This window comes from Leuciscus leuciscus (genome assembly GCF_965113295.1).
Source record: "Leuciscus leuciscus genome assembly, chromosome: 23".
Classification (NCBI taxonomy): Eukaryota; Metazoa; Chordata; class Actinopteri; order Cypriniformes; family Leuciscidae; genus Leuciscus; species Leuciscus leuciscus.
In genome coordinates, this window is record NC_138747.1 from 13,413,714 (window position 1) to 13,431,356 (window position 17,643).

General features: G+C 37.4%; 2 protein-coding genes across 5 annotated transcripts in view; one reads left to right on the forward strand and one right to left on the reverse strand.

Annotated features, from left to right (window-relative positions):
- The window catches only part of atp2b4 (ATPase plasma membrane Ca2+ transporting 4), a 130,463-nt gene that overhangs the window by 74,911 nt on the left and 37,909 nt on the right, over positions 1 to 17,643 (forward strand). For 3 of the 4 annotated variants that reach the window (XM_082156097.1, XM_082156094.1, XM_082156095.1), the window contains exons 3-11: positions 2,582 to 2,779; positions 6,046 to 6,303; positions 6,797 to 6,922; positions 8,303 to 8,422; positions 10,398 to 10,433; positions 13,921 to 14,100; positions 14,991 to 15,205; positions 15,387 to 15,629; positions 17,233 to 17,477. In XM_082156097.1, coding sequence (XP_082012223.1) covers positions 2,582 to 2,779; positions 6,046 to 6,303; positions 6,797 to 6,922; positions 8,303 to 8,422; positions 10,398 to 10,433; positions 13,921 to 14,100; positions 14,991 to 15,205; positions 15,387 to 15,629; positions 17,233 to 17,477 — 1,621 coding nt within the window. The remainder of the gene's footprint in view (positions 1 to 2,581; positions 2,780 to 6,045; positions 6,304 to 6,796; positions 6,923 to 8,302; positions 8,423 to 10,397; positions 10,434 to 13,920; positions 14,101 to 14,990; positions 15,206 to 15,386; positions 15,630 to 17,232; positions 17,478 to 17,643) is intronic. The other variant, XM_082156096.1, reaches the window with a different exon arrangement.
- The window catches only part of LOC309488098 (uncharacterized protein), a 200,358-nt gene that overhangs the window by 4,687 nt on the left and 178,028 nt on the right, over positions 1 to 17,643 (reverse strand). The window lies entirely within an intron of this gene.

Here is a 17,643-nt window from a genome sequence, read left to right on the forward strand (position 1 = left end):
CTGAGCTCTGCGGCCCTGTTAATGATCTCCTCCATTACCATCACAACCATCTCCCTTCAGCATCCTCTTTCAAAGCCTCTGCTTCAGTTACCTTGACACCAGCCTCCCAGCAACAACCTCCCATCCATAGATTTGCCTGCAGCTGTCTTGAAGGCAGTCAGCTCTTGTTAGCCTTTAGCGTTTAAACATGAATAATGTTTGGGTGTCTGTATATGATGATTTCTTGAATGGAGACCTCCATCTGTAAGTCCTTACATAATCACGTTATTACTGTTTATTATTATTATTATTATTTTACTTTTTGATTTAAAGGCATCAAGATGAACATTTTCATACTTTTTTCCCACACAGTGTTTTCTGAGGCCTGAGTGCTCCAACTTTCCATCCTTAGACTAGATCGGGACTGTTTTTTGCCTGATTTGCATGACCGACTGCTCTCTTCCAAATTGAAACAATTCTGTTTGACAGGGCCAGATGCTGTCTGTTGAAGTGAGTCAGGAGTTTTGTGGGAATGCACCTGGTTTAACATCCTAATACAGCGTCTTTATGTTGACAGGGCATGAAAAACAACATCCAACCTAAATAAAGAACTCAAAATAATGTAGAGAATCCTCAAAATGATTAAATAAATGCCACGTCAACTTGATATTCCACAGAGAGGCCCAGAATGCTTTTGGCCTAATTCCCAATCCCGTAAATGTCGACACATATACAAATCACTCATTGGCCGGTCTGGAGTGGACCGAGAGATAAATAGATGGGGAGAAATAAAGAGAGGGGGCAATCTCTGGACAATCATTTCTGACCTTCAGCTTGTTTAGAGTAGAGGGCAAACAGAAGGATTGCTTGATTACTAAACATGATCCCACTGATAGAGAAATATTTGGTCACAATGATTCTTATGAGTAATCCCCGGTGCAATCTACAGGAGGTTTTACATTTTCTTGGCGGATTTTGAGTAAGAATTATAATAAACATGGTAAAATGTGCTTAACTGAGCTGAGACTGCTATACTTTTACTGGTAACTGAAGGCATAATCAAATTATAATGTCAAAATATTTAAGAAAAGAATATGTAAGAAACAAGCGACAATCTGTAAAGTGAAAATTAAAAAGGAAAATCATCATTAAACCTTTCCTGCATGTCATTACAAACTTGTAGGACTTTCTTTCTGTGGAGTAGGCTACAAGAGAAGATATTTTGAAAAATTGTCAAAAGTCAATGGTGTCCAAAACAACAGATGGCTTTTCATTGTATGGACCAAAAAAAAAGACAAGGCAATTGTATTTTATGGTGAACAATCTCTTTAATGAATTAGTAAATTAGGATTGTCCTCTACATGACCAAGATCTTATTTCATCTATCCTCTGATTCTTATCTAAAATCCCAGTTGCTAGATTTCGGTTCTCTATTGCCCCTGGAAGCCTTGCTACAGTGTCACTCATCAACAGGCTGGTCAGTTGACAGCTGCATGTCTGAGGAAGAATGCACACACACTGTCGTCCTCTCCAATGTTTCTCTTGTTGCATAATAATGTATTTAGAAACACTGACAAGATTCAGTGCCTTTTCAAAGTCCTGCTGCTGGCATAAAGCAGTCAATCATATCTGATCTGTCTGCAATTTGTAAATGAGGATTGATTGTGAGCGAGGGACATCTTGGCAGGGCACATTTTTAGCTAAGTATAGCAGATAAAAGGAGAACAATGACTAGCCTTGTTTCAAAATGGTTTCTGTGAGAAATCCATTTTAAAGAAATTTCTATTTTGCCTAAACCCTCCCATACACTATGCACTAGTTTCTGGTTGATTAAAGCAAAGGCTAAAACTCATTCAATATTCTGGGCTTATCGGCTACAAGCACTCCCCGCTCTCAACACTGATTAATTGTTCCGCTGCTCCTATAAACCTTGACACACACATCCATGATAATCCACCTGAAACGCGGAAATATCTGACTGCTTTTATTGTGTGTGTTAGTGAGCGTGTATTAAAATAATAACCCCATGAACATGTGTGATGACTCTTCCAACACCATTTACCACAAAGCACTGATGAAAGTTGACATGGCAAGGAGAATGTTTTAAAATTCATAGTTGCCAGCCAGGCATGCTTAATTGTTTCCATATTAAATGAATCAGGGTGTACGATTAGTTGGGCTTGCTTTCCTTGCCACTTCTGAGTTTGTTTTTAATGTTTGTTATGAATTATGCACGCACAAAAACAAATGACACTGGCTTCTCATCAATACATCTCATTTGTCTGCGACCACTATGGTCTAAAAAGCAAATGAACCACAAATAAAGTGGTACACTGAAGGTCAAGTTGAACAGACTGTTTTAAGTGTACAATCCAATCAGTGATTCAAAATACCTGTTGCCCAAGAGCTAATTTTACCATATTTTGGTGATATATGTATTGTATTTATAAATCAGTGAACCATGTGTTCAGTAATAGTTAATTAGCATTTATAAACCTACTGCATTAAAATTAATTCCATTGATTTGCAGTAATGGGTATCATCCAATTAGACAGAACTATACCTTCTGTTGTAATAATAATTGTGTTTGTATGTTTTGCAGGCCTCTCTGGTAACCCTGCTGATTTGGAAAAGCGGCACACATCATTCGGTAAAAACTTCATCCCCCCCAAGAAGCCCAAGACCTTTCTGCAGTTGGTATGGGAGGCCCTGCAGGATGTCACCCTCATTATTCTGGAGGTGGCAGCCATTATTTCTTTGGGCCTGTCCTTCTACCACCCACAAGGGGAAGGCAACGACAGTAAGTAGTGACTTTGAACAGAGTTTTTCAGGGTTCCTGCGGGTCTTAAAAAGTTTTAAAAAGTCAAAAATTCTGAACTTTAAATTTAAGGCCTTAAAACGTCTTAAAAACGGCCAGATTTTCATCCGCGGTCTTAAATTTCATTTAGTCAGGTCTAAAAATTGTTTTACCATCGTTTATTTCCAGAAATGCTAGCCGCAGAAAGTTATTACAAAGTAGCAAAAAAAGTATTGAGTCGTAGCCTACAAAGCGGAGCTCTAGAGCAGGGGTCTCCAACACGTTGCTCGCGAGCTACCAGTAGCTCATGGCCTGATTTGAGGTAGCTCGCCAACAGGCCGTTCACATATCGCGTCTTTTGCACGCTCAAGTTGGTTCAAATGTAGGCGCGCGGTAAGCGCGCTCATAATTAAAGCGATGCGCTCGTTTTTTACCAGGCGCAACGAGATAAAAAAAATAATAATTTGTGTGCACTACGGGTGTTTTCTCTTCTCCGTAAATAAATCTTGTGGCAGAGCTACAGCAAGCGTTTTTCGGTCGTGGAAATCCATTAGCCACTAAAACTTCTTTGTCATTGTGGAGAGCGCAGTGCATGGTTGCATAGCAACGACAGACGCCACGGGAAAATCGGACCGAATTTTACTATTAAAAATAAAAGATAAGCTAAAGTGCATTGTAAATGTATTAAATAAAAATGATTTAAAGTCTGAAATATGTGAGGTTTATCTTTTTATAAAACCCTTTTTTGTCAAAACTTTATTTGAACTTGTACATGTTAGTATATAACATGTTGCAAGACATTTTTAAAATCTGGCTATCATTTTTAATGGTATTATTTTAATGTTTATGTAAACAAGAAGTGCATATTGATGCTAATTTTATTTGTTATTTGCTGGTTTTTGATATAAAGCTTGGTGAATTGATTTCATTGTGTAGTATTAGTACTTTTTGAACAGGATTACTGTGATAACCGTGATAATTTTTGTCACTATAATAAAAATGTTCATGCCATTTCATCTCTAGTTATGATCAACTATGATCAACTAAAATCAATGTGTTTTTTAAAGTATAATATGCAAAGTATTTTTTTTTTATTTTTTTTTTTTTTATCTGATTCTGTTCTTTTCTCTGACACACGTTGTTGGGTGTGGAAGGTTACTAATGTGATTGCTTTATTTGTAAATTAGATAAATGCTTTTTCAATTACTGAATTCATTGAAATAAAATGAATTCTTTGATTTGAATTATTATTATTTTTGGTAGGTCTTAAATTTCAATCTTTATGGTCTTAAAATGTCTAAAAAAAAAAAAAACTAAAAAACTAAAAAAACCTCGTCTTACAATCTGAATAAAACGGTATGAAAAAATAGAACAAATACATTACCGTTTAAAAGTTTGGAGTCAGTACGATTATTATTATTATTTTTTATGTTTTTGAAAGTGGAACGTTTTGTAGAGCCTCTGCCTTTGCTTTACTGTCCAGAAAGTAGTCTAATGTTTTTTGTTTTGATTCCGACTTTATTAGTGACTCAACATTTTGGCTTACGTTTTAATAACGGCCTCATTTGGGACTTTGCTTTTATAAGCACCGCTCTGAATGCCGAAGAACTTGAATTTGGCTGCGACTGCAGGCTCTTCCTATTACCCATATGGCTCAAACCACAAGGATGACCTTAGACAGTCTTCAAGATCTCTGGGAGGAAATTAGGTCAATGAAGTGTAAATCTGCGATAAAACATGCTTCTAGCAAGAGGAAACTTTCCAAAGAAGAGACTCTGATAAAACAGAATTTTGCAGCTGCTGTTGTAATTGCTTGGACCCCTTAATGGTCTCTAAAGGTTGTATGAACCTATTTAAAGGTTATGTATAGTTTAGATTTGTAAAATACAGACAGGGCTCCAGACTAACTTTTCCACTGGTTGCACTGGTGCTACCAACTTTCTCAGTTGGTCGCACCAGCAAATGATTTGGTCGCACCTTTCTTTTTTTTTTCTTTTTTTTTTTTGCTACATGCTATGGGATTAATCAATGCATGCTGATGAATAGTGGTCTTAATCTGCATACCCTAGTTTTGCACTGATGTAAAAAGACTGACAGTGACACAAGACCTCATGTTAACAAAATGTTTTAATCTTTTAACTCTAAAAAAAAAACCCACAAAAAAAACATGTATGTTCTTTAATGTTTGATTATAATTTTACTGTCTTCACATAGGGATGGGAATTGATAAGATTGTATCAATAATAATGCCACTGACGATTCTGCTTATTGATCCGATTCTTTAACGATTCTCTTATCGATTATTGATAGCACTGTGTGGAAAAATGTAGTCATATGCTTTTCAAAAAAACAAGTGGTTTTATTTATTTTAAAGCTTGAGTAAGCAAACTGTAGCCTACTTATGTAATTTATGTAATAAATAGAACCTTATTGTAAAGTGTTACTGATTAGTTATACACCGATTCAGACGTCTCCTGAGTTCACTGTTGGAAAGATCAGTTGTTTTAACCATTCATTAAAATTAATCGGTTCAAAGGAGTCATTAGTTCGCGAATTGGACGTGTCATGCGCGTTGTATGATTCTCCCAGCAGTTAGGACATGGACATCCAAGATTTCTGTCAACACAGAAAACATTTCATCACTGGATAGATTTTTTCGTTTAATTAAAGTGTTGTTTTATGTCAGCTGAATGTGCGGAACGCTTTTCAGAGAAGATAAGGAAACTTATTTAGCACAATTCACACCCAGCGGTAATCTCTGAATGCTCCACATGAAACTTTGGTCTTCCGACCTTTAACCACCGTGTTGATTTATTTTGATTAATATGTGCGAGGGAGAGAGAGCAAGACAGCACTTAGTTTGGAGACGGTGAAGTCTTGTTTACACTTTCGCCTGTCTCCGAAGAGAGAGTGTGCGCGCGCGCGACCGGTGTTCTCTCTCTCTGCTCGTTCTTTTAGTTAAACATGCGCCCTGTCACAAGCGCAGCAGTTCATCTACATTACTCACCGATCAAATAAGACTTTGGCGGGACCAAAAAATCACTTTGGCGGGCGCTAAAACAAGTTCAATGCAGGAAAATATATGCGTGAATTTAACTGAGTAGTAGGCTACATGACCATGCACTCGCACAAATGCGACCACATCAAATTTTAACTCGCACATTCTCAAAAAATGGTCGCATATGTCGCAGTCTGGAACCCTGGATACAGACGTTTGACAGGATGTTTTAAGGGATTGATTTTCTCTAATTGTTTTTCTCTTATTCCAGGCTGTGGCCAAGCAGCTGGTGGTGTTGAAGATGAGGGCGAGGCCCAGGCAGGATGGATTGAAGGTGCTGCCATCTTGTTTTCAGTTATAATCGTGGTGCTGGTGACTGCCTTCAATGACTGGAGCAAAGAGAAACAGTTCCGTGGGCTGCAGAGCCGCATAGAACAGGAGCAGAAGTTTACAGTCATCCGCAAGGGTCAGGTCATCCAGATCCCTGTTGCTGAGATCGTTGTGGGAGATATCGCACAAATCAAATATGGTGAGGGTTCCATCTGAGAGTTGAGAAAATATGGTATAAACATGTTTATTTATTTCCACAATATGACGGATTTAGATGTGACACGTCACTGGATTCAGTGATCTCTGTCATATTTGGGTTTTATGAATGCTGTGGCATTTATAAAGTATAGTTTTCCCTCCAGAAACCCTTTGGCTTTTTTGTTAAACCTCAGAAGCCAGTTCCTCATTGAATTCACCAGCGGTTGTGATAGATCATATGTGACTGCCAGTCTTCTCTGAGACACAAAGCATGGCTCATGACTCATGCTTACCGGCTTGGATGAGTCACTGTGCTGCTGCTTGTGGTGCCTGCTATGTGGGCGACGCGTGGGGTGTCCAAGAGCCACAGGAGAGATCTGTCATCATGGTCGCCAAATCAGCCTCTGTGTCTGATTTGGAAATTGAAATGTGTCTTTTTCTGTATTTCTCTGTCATCCCACTGTCACTCACCTCCCCATGTTCTCTTCCATCAGGTGACCTTCTCCCAGCTGATGGTATCTTGATCCAGGGTAATGACCTGAAGATTGATGAAAGCTCTCTGACTGGGGAGGCCGATCATGTCCGCAAATCTCTGGAGAAGGACCCCATGCTCCTTTCCGGTGAGATGGAGTTTCCACATCCTCTTTAAAATGTTAGCTTCTGTTGTAGGGTGCAAAATAGACCACAATCTTGGTTTAAACGTGGAAATATATACAAAGTATTAGGATTTTAGAAAAGATGAAAAAAATCAAAATAATTTGCTGTCATTAAATATATATATATTTTAAATGTAATATTAATATTTTTTTCATCCTGTCAGATTGTAATTCTGATAGTGTAATTTTTAAATGGTTAATTTTAGACCCCACATTAATGGGCTAGGCATGTATGCTCTACTCTTTCTAGAAACCACTTAGCAGCTTTGCTCTTATTTGAAGTATTGTAATTCAGAAGGTAAGCAGTCATTTAGCATATGCTTTTATCCAAAGCGAGGTACAATACACTACACTACAGAAAAAATCCTCCTGAAGCAGCCTTGGTGTTAAGTGCTTTGCTCAAGCACACAGTCTGCTTATGAAGTTGTGACACATCGACCTTCAGATAATACTGTTTCCGGGTGCAAGCCTTTACTCTGTTTTAAGTGAGAATACAATCTCAATTAAACTCAGTCGTTTATGAGCACTATTGATTTATGGCACATCTTTAAGCTAAGCTTTTAAAAATTGATGGTGTACACCACAGTCTCCGGGCTCACAGTGTCTTGGACAACAATATTTTAATGAAAAAAATTAAAACTGTCTGGCCAACTAAGATTTTGGAATGGAGATAAAGGTTAGGATCATGATCATCTGGATAGGATCAACACTACAGCACACCATGAGTGTATATTAGCACCGTTTGTTGTTTGCTTTTGGAATCTAAAGGAGCGTTTGGACCTGGATGCAACTGGGTGGAAATAGCTCATGCCTCTCGAACCAAGTTACCTACCTTGAGCTTTAGCCACTAGGCTATACCATGCTACTATCAATTATTTTTATTTTTTTTACCTCTTAATCTTGCTATCACTAATAGCCCCAGATTATTGTTGTTCAACATTAACTGCACGCTACTACCATTACACTCTTATTTGATCCTGACAAACTTTGTATCATTAGAAAGATTTAAGACTCCAGCTGTGATATTTGACCACATTTTTTAGGATAAAACCTGGTTAATGTGACAGCACAGTACTTCTTAATTTATTTAAAAATTTAGATTGCATACTGCCTTAATGTTAATCTAATACTAGTTTAATGGCCAAGCTTAATTAGCTTTATTATTGACTAGTTAAAAAAAAAAACATTCAATTGAGAAATACTCAAAGGTTGTTAATTGAAATTCTTACTTTATGAATAGGATATTTAGTTCATGTTTGTTCAAATGTAACTTTAAATAAAATAAAGGACTGTTGACTGGTATTGACCGGTGTTGTGACGACCTTTCCTTCTGATTTCGTTCAGGAACTCATGTGATGGAGGGATCTGGCCGAATGGTGGTCACTGCTGTGGGCCTGAATTCTCAAACTGGAATCATTTTCACCCTCTTGGGCAGTGAGGATGAGGAGAAGAAGGTGAAGAAAGGTGAGAATCTAACATACTTTCAGGCTCATTTGGATAACTCCCCTCTCTCTTTGAGTAAACCAGTCTACCTCTCTAGTTGGGAGGTTACCTACAATCAGCCTGCCAGAGGTAAGATCCATTTACATGATTTGCTGAATTGTCTCCCTCCCCCAAAAATGCCTGCTGGTCTGAAACCCTCTGCCATGGGTAAAATTCAACATTTATTTGGGGAATAATCACAGTATGTCGATGGAGACGTACAATATCCCTTCAGTTAATTTCCATTTTACTAACTCTTTTAAAGTTTTTCTTTACTTTTTGTTTTCTTTCTTTTTTTCTGTTAGCTCAAGCTAAATTTGAGATAGTTATTTCTAATTGGGTAAATGTATTTTTATTTATTTTTCACACAAAACACTAGGGCTGGGCGATAAAATGTTAATTATAATTATCGCTATATGATTTTCCTTGATAAAACGACAGCAAGAGTTCGATGAATGTTTGATATAATGTTTATGCGCCACAAGTGCAACGAAACGGCACTACTCATTTGAACCGCGGCACACGGACCATTTATCCGCTCGGATCAAAGTTCAAACTGCAGCGCTGGCACGCTTACTAAAGCAAATGCGTTTACTAGCTGATCGGCCTAAACAGTGCTGTGAGATCCAGTGAGAACTAAACGGTTGAATTCAGCAAAGAACACAAACGTCTTGGTGATTTAAACTAGTTTAAAGCCAGATGAAACAGCGTTGACAAACAGGAGAAACACTGTGCGCAACGATACCGTCAGAAGACTTTTCAATCTACAAATCTCCATCATTTACCATGGATTTACTGTAGTAGTAACACTAACTGCACCATGGTATTGTGGCAGAAATGTGGGGCTATTAATTTAGAATTTTATTAATGTAGACATATAAATGTATTAAAGGAGTAATAGAATATAAATACAGCATTTTTTGTGATTTAAGCTAGCCTATAGCATTTGTGCATTTATTATATTTAGCATAAATGCACAAATGCTATAGGCTAGCGTAATCACAAAGAAATTATTTAAAATCACAGTTAACGGCCTTTCAGCTAACTTTCCCCTTAGGGAAAAATCTTCCTTTAAACTTAAAGGAAATAAAGATTTGACATTTATCACGATAATTAGCAATATTGACTGACATGAAAAATTGAATCGTGGTGTATTTTTTTGGCCATATCGCCCCAGCCCTACATAACCTTATATATATGAGATTATCATGATAATTGAATGGTCAAAGAAACTCATTCTTGTCATGTTATTTTAGCCTCCAATTTAGCATGCAGTATGTCCCTTCTGCATGCACTGACTCTCCTGGTCCTCCAGGGTATGTCAAAACCTGACAACACCTGCTGTCAGCTCTCAGTCTCTCACGTGTTCCTGATAGTTGGGTCGGCACCTAATTCAACAGTCAGACTGGTCTAAATAGTTTACTCTTTCATTGCCTCATAAGTTAAAAGAGCAGCTCTAAAACGTTTAATATTTTGATTCCTGTATTTTGTTATAATGACAGTTATATACAGTCAGATTTCTGCAGTAATTTTCCCTTTTCCCTCAGGTTTCAAGAACATCTTTCTGTCGAATGTGTTTGCCAATAAAAATTGAGAGAATTGCTTTTTGGTTTCAGCCAAAGCCTGTTGGCATTGCCATAGTTTGTGAAGCAAGCGAATAAAACTAGGAAATGTATAAAACCCCAAATCGTAATGAGGTTATGTCAGTTGTGTGCCACAGTCAAAAACAATGACCGAGCCGTCAGTGTACCCTGCATAAAGACCCTCCAGTCCTTGTCTTTTTCTATAGATGAAACATCCAATCCCACATATACTCATGTAATGTAGTGTTACTTATCTAGTTTTTTTCTTATTCTTTTTGTTGTTGTGTTTCTTTATTTTCTTTTTCTGTCTTTGGTTTATTTACTTTGAGCCATGTTATATCAGCCCTCCGCCCTCTCTCTCTCGTTTTAAACAGGTAAAAAACAAGGACCCCCCGAAAATCGCAACAAAGGTAACCTTACCCACTCCCTCTTCCTTCTCCCCCTCCCCTCCCCTCCCCCTCCCCATTCAGCAGCAAGTCTCGGAGTCTCGTGTCAGTCCCACTCACTCACTTGCTCACTTTCTCTCTCTGTCTTTCACGCTGTTGCTTACCCCTTCCTGCTGAGCCCGGGGGAGCTTCTCGCCTCGCTTTACTGTTAAAGGGTGCAACTCTCACCTGCTGGAAACGGCACTAAGCAGCCAGAAGACTTTGCAAGTTCATTGTTTGTCAGTCAATTTAAATCACGGTTATCAAAGATTAGTTTTATATTGTTTTATAGTAGTTTAAAATAGTTATTTTAATTTGTGATAATTTCACAATATTACTGTTTTTACTGTATTTTTGAGCAAATAAAAAATTTCCTTGCTCATGTCACTAGCTTTAAATATGCAACTTTGCTGTGTAAAGAATGCATAAAAGCGTACAAATGGATATAAATGAATGCAAATAGATGGTAACAACAGTGAAATTAAACATTTGGGTCGGACTTGTCACATTGTTTTAACTACTTGAGGTAGGCTACTCTAGTCAACAAATGAATTACTTTATAATGATATGAAAACACGAATGGTAGTGTGCTGTATAACATACCGTTTTAAATCCGCATATGAAGTGTCCCACTCTGTTCCCCTCCGCAGCCTCGTGTGTCAAAACAAACACTACAAGGCGTCAGTGATTGTTTTTATTCAGCCTCTAGAGGCTGCTCTCGTGCTGTGTAATGACAGCGCACCCTTCTCAGCCGCTCCAGCGACTGTTACAACCCGGAAAAACTTGGTATGGATTTTTGCCGATAACCGAGTGTTCAAGCAATCAGTTACCGGTGGCAATTTATAGTCAAAATCGATCAATCGGTCGACCTCTAATGACGTATGTCGTTCTTGAAACGCAAGACTCATGTTGAGAGTCATAGCTATGACTAGACTTGCTAAGTCATTTCCTGGACTAAATAACCATCTTACCTATCCCTGTTATTGCCAGTGTTTTTTTGCTCCAATAATATTTTTATAAAACTTTGAGCTTTGTTCATTTCTACCGTACAATTTGTATTTGATAAACTCAACACCTTAAAAAACTTTGTTTATTGTAAGTATACACGTTAACATCGGCAACCCTAATGATTTTATATATATATATATATATATATATATATATATATATATATATATATATATATATATATATATATATATAAAATGTTTTGTTTTTGTTTTTTGTAGATCTAGTTTTCCACTAATGACATTTAGATGTCTCTCCTTTTCAGAAACAAACTATCTCTGTGTGCTCGTCCGGGTCATCTGTGAACATTTGTACTGTGTTTCAGAGTGTGCCCACTCTGCCCTTGCTGACCCCAACAACCCCTCCGCAGCCCCACCCCCTGTAGTGCTTGGGGACTGAGCATCTGCTCCAGACAGAACTGCTCAGTTTGTCTGCACAGATCTCCTTCCTTTTGCCCTTGGTCTCAAGCACAAAAACACAAGCTGGTATTGGTTCAACTCCGAGTATATGTATTTAGTGTCTTCCTCCGTTTTTAAAATGATAGCCAAGAACTATTTAAGAGTATTTAACCTTGCTCCATGTTGTGATCTTGAACAAAACACCCACTCTCCACAATCTAATCAATTCCTGATAGATAAATTTAAGTTCAACCCTTGTTTTTTTTTTTTTTTATTCTCTTTATTCTTGAATATCCTGTTTCACTTGGAAATATGTTGCAAGTATAGTGGGTTACGGGCAGGGTCTTACATTGCCTTATAATTCATTCAAATGCAGCCACGAGCTTTTGTAGAGATGTACATTTATCCGTGCAAGAATTAATCCCAGCTTCATTGATGGTTTATGATGTTAATGTAATGCTTAGGGGCGTGGCTTATGTGGGAGTTGCACCCTTACAAAATGGACAGGCTGTGGATTGTTGTTTTTGTCCGTTTCTTTACTTTAGCTCTTTGTTTTTCTCACTGTTGCTTCTTTCTAGGGTGTGGCTCAGGACATCATGCTGTCTTGTACACTCTTCTCTTGGTCAAAATTTGGCCTTTTCTTTCACCTTTACCCTCTTTCTCTTTACTGCACTCTCTCTTTTGGGAGCGTAAAAATAAACCAAAATCTTTCAGATCTTTTTTCGTCTTCCTCTTGATCCTTGTTTCTTGTGGTGGTTGTATCTCTGGCTGTTTGGACTGTTTTTCTGTTTAAGTTGTTTGTAAATCACTCTCCTGTTCGTCGTGCGTGCCGCTGTTCGTGTTGTCAGTCAGTCAGACAGTCAGTCCGTCCATCAATCCCTGATTCATGTGTGGTCGTTCTGGTCAGCTCTGTCAGTTCTGGTCAGTTGTTTGTTGTGACTGGTGGTCAGGTAGGCTTTTGGACTGTTTCTCAAACTCAACCTCAGAGCTCCACTATTACAGAGTTTCAGCCTGTTGCACACCATGTTTGAGATGATACATAGGCTAACGGCAAAAAGAAAATGACCTCTCTGTATCTTTTAAAAAGACTTAATGGGAACTGGGGCTGAGGGATCAATGCCTAACCATGGCAAATTGGCTGAATTTGATCTTCAACTCCATTAAGTTTCTATTTTAGTGAGTAATATAATTGTGCAATATAATATGCCATTTTATCCTTGCCAGTTGTGTAATTGAATTAAAACTATCAAAGTTACTGATGTAAAAAGAAATGTTAAAACTAGCCGATGTTTTGCCTTGATATTTGTTTTCTGTAAATGTATTATTCCCTTTACTGAAAGGACTTTTTTTTAAACATATTTTCCAGTTTGGTTTAGTTAATATACATTTATTTGGTATTACAGTATTGCAGAAGTTCAGTAAGTTGCTTTAAAAGTGAATTGAACGTCATCAGATACGACTACCAGAGTAGCCATGATGGCACATTAATACAAACCATAAGAGAAATAAAAGGCTAATTTAATTTCAGCCTAATATAAACAAACCCCCAATCCAAAAAAAAAAGAGATTTTCATTGCCAGTTTAAGATAATTTATTTAAAAAAATTAAATTATGGTTTGAACTTGAAGATTACACAAAAGTTTACACAACTAATAAATTTTTATGATTTTTATGTTATATTTCATAACAGTACTGATAAGCTCATTGGCTATTGACAATGTAGGGTCCGGTATTATCAAAATGTCTTGTGTGCTGCTTGAATCCAATTTAGATTTACTGTGCGCACCTTAACCTGCCGGGGAATGGCTCCATGAATTTATAGTTTACTCTTCACCAGCCTAAATTCACTCAAGCAAAGTCAACTAACAATAAATAAGTGCTTCTGATATGATTCTTCTGTATAATTCTCTAGGAACCCACTGTATGACTTGCCCTCTAGCTGTTACTGAATTGCCCATTCTCTCCTCCCCTCTTCCCATTTTCCCAATTCCCCACCTCTCATCTCCATCCTTTTTGGCATGTTCCTCCCTTGTTCCCATAACCACTCCTGAAATCAACCTCCACAGCTAAGACCCAGGATGGCATCGCCCTGGAGATCCAACCTCTGAAGAGCGAGGAAGGTGTAGAGTCAGAGGAGAAGGAGGAAAAGGAAGAAAAGGAGAAAAAGAAGGTCAACGTCACCAAGAAAGAAAAGTCAGTCCTTCAGGGCAAGCTGACCAGGCTAGCGGTTCAGATTGGAAAAGCAGGTTAGAAAACCACACATAACTGAGAGTCAAGGGTGCCTGATTAAGCTAGTATATTGTGTAATACTGATGCACAAGTTTACAGTTTTAATGTAGGACTGGACAACATATTGATCAATATATAAAATTTTAAAAAAATGTCTCATTTTTTGGGATCCTTCAAGAAAGTAAAAACTGATATTTTATCTCTAATTTAAATAAAAACTGCTAATTTAAATAATAAAAACGGTTTTGTTGGTAAGTTTGAGTACATCAATTTTTACATTAATTAGTTTTCTCTGAAATGCTGATTGACATTTGACATTGATTGACATTTTTAATCTACTTGGCAGTAATGGCAGAAATTGTGCTTCCTCTGATAGAAGGAATAGAATCTATGTTCTATAACATAGAAAGAAATACCCTTGTTTATTGTTTTATTTTTTTTTCAACCTACGTCGGCCAACCCCAATTGTGAACAGAAGTAAAAAAAAAAACTGTTTTTAGTTTAAAGGTGCACTCTTGTTCTTGTTTTTTTATTTTTATTTAAACTCTTTACACAAAGAAATCAATATAACTTTCCAAAATTTTGCACAATATTTATACTAATTAGCCATGTGTTTGCTTGTGCAAAGCACACATATTTCTTCAGATATATGAACAGTAAATTAGTTCATTTGCTTCCCAAGGTTTGTTTTACTGACTGCTTAAAGAAACAGTGTCACCCAATATGGAAACAGGCTTGTCCCTTTGGCCTGTGTTCCACCTAATTATCCGACTTCCTACAATTACCCAATCAAATAACATTTACATAGAGCACATCAGACCACAGCTGTTGCCATTATGAACAAAAGTTAGAAGGCTCTGCTTTCCCCTTTACTGTATTGGTCTTGAAACTCCCTCTCCTCCGGCAGGTCTCATCATGTCTGCAGTGACCGTCATTATCCTTATCCTGTACTTTGTAATTGATACATTTGGCGTCCAGGGTCGTGAGTGGACAGCAGAGTGTACTCCCATCTACATACAATATTTTGTGAAGTTTTTCATTATTGGTGTGACCGTGCTGGTGGTGGCCGTGCCTGAGGGGCTGCCTCTTGCTGTTACTATCTCCCTGGCTTATTCTGTCAAGGTGAGAGCCTTTGGGTTAATTTACAGACACAAAACTGTATTTTGTTCATCTTGAGGACCTTCAGGTGGTTATAAGTTAGTAAATGTTGCATGATTTTCTACATTTTTGCTAATCTATGTTCAAGGGCTAAAACACACTCCTCTCCCCAAGTAAAACCAGATTAACTGTCTTTCCTCGACAGAAAATGATGAAAGACAACAACCTGGTGAGGCACCTGGATGCCTGTGAGACCATGGGTAATGCCACTGCCATCTGCTCTGATAAAACTGGAACGCTGACTATGAATCGCATGACGGTGGTGCAGGCTTACATAGGTGACACACACTATAAAAGCGTTCCTGAACCAGAGGCCATAAATCCACAGACTCTGGAGCTACTGGTGAACAGCATCTCCATAAACTCAGCATACACTACCAAGATCCTGGTAAGAACTAGCCTTACGTAAATGAGATAATGAATGAGTGATCTGTTGTTTTGTTTGTTTATTAATTATAGGGTTGTCAAATTAAAAGTCCACAGTCAGCCCCAGCCAAAACACACTAATTGAGAGCAGACAGCACAAAATGACTAAGGAGCTATTCACACAAGGCACTTTAAAGGGCAGCTAGACAGAGCACAACAGAATAAAACTTAACACAGGGGCCTTGAGATTCATTTCGAAGCATGTTAAATTTGTAATTGTGCAAGATGCTAAAAAGATGGAGATGGAACACAATGCCCATATAGATACATTTTGTGTACATAGACCAAAAATTAAAGGGATAGTTCACTTTGAAATTAATTTTTTGTATGTTTTAGCTTACCTCAAGGGCATCCAAGATGTAGGTGTGTTTTTTTCCGCAGTAGTTTCAATTTTGATATTTTTAGGTCAAACCGTTCTTGTCTGTCAGTCATATAATGCAGGTCTATGGTCACTGTCTCAAAGAGCATGCACAGAGTCCAAATTAAAACAATTCCCCGTCGTCCAAATTAAACAATTCCCCATCGTAAGTACACATTGATGGCCTAAGACACGAAACGAGCGGTTTGTGTGAGAAAACGAACAGTATTTATATCGTTTTTACCTCTTATACACAGCCATGTCCAAGTGATCTGATCTGACGTGTACGCTGACTGGTGCATAGATATATACACCAGATGTTTGTTTAATTTGGACGACGGGGAATTGTTTTAATTTTTAGGTTTGACCTAAAAATATCAAAATTGAAACTACTGTGGAAAAAAAGACACCTACATCTTGGATGCCCTTGAGGTAAGCTAAAACATACCAAAAATTTATTTCAAAGTGAACTATCCCTTTAAAGCAAATATCAGACGGGATACAACACCACATCCTGTCTGAACTAGGGTATCATAAATTAAACTATATATATATATATTATTATTTTTTTTATTTTTTTATTATTGTTAAATGGAATAAAGCTGAAATAAAATGATCAATATCAATATAAGATAAAAAAATTATCTGAAAGGGTGCCTTGACAACAAACTTTGTAGAAGCACTAAAACGGAATTAATTAACTATAACTTAAATTAAACGTAATTAGTAATATTTTAAAAAGTAAATGAATGAAAAATTAAAATGAGAAAAGCACATGACGTTACTAAATTAAGAACGAAAGTAAAATGAAAAGTAAAAATGTTAATAAAAAAACACTGGTCTGAATGACTTGGTCCACCTGAAACAGATTGACAACACAAATTGTGAAATGCATTGTGGCTAGACAGATTTATGTCTTCAGCCAATACTGTCTGTATGGTACCAACACATGTCTGTTCAAAGCTAGACTTGTCTGCCACAATATATTTTAGTTATCTTCGTTTGGGGCCTTTTCTCAGCAAATATATATAAAACATGTAATTACATAGAATTAATTTGATAAAATAATTGTCATATTTAATGAAATCAATTCGGGATTCATTATTTTTACAGAGATTTTTTACAACGATTGATAGCCTTAATTCATTTATTACTATTCTTGAACCTTTCTTGCCTGCTATTCACAATTTATCTTTCTTTCCCATAGCCCCCAGAGAAGGAGGGAGGTCTGCCAAGGCACGTGGGTAATAAGACAGAGTGTTCCCTTCTTGGTCTGGTGATGAACTTGAAGAGGGACTATCAGCCTATTAGAGATGAGATTCCTGAGGAGAAGCTTTATAAGGTTTACACATTCAACTCCAGCCGGAAGAGTATGAGCACCGTACTAAAGAATGCCAATGGTCCCGGCTTCCGAATGTACAGCAAGGGCGCCTCTGAGATTGTTCTGCGCAAGTATGCTAAATACACTAATCTTCACACTCTTAAAGGGGTCATATCAAAGTTTACTTGATCTTTTGAGATAAACTCTCAATCCAAAAATACCATTTATTGAAATAAAGCAGCAAAAATTACTTCTGAAGTCCTTGGGTCATAAACCCGAAACATGTAAAGCTGGGGA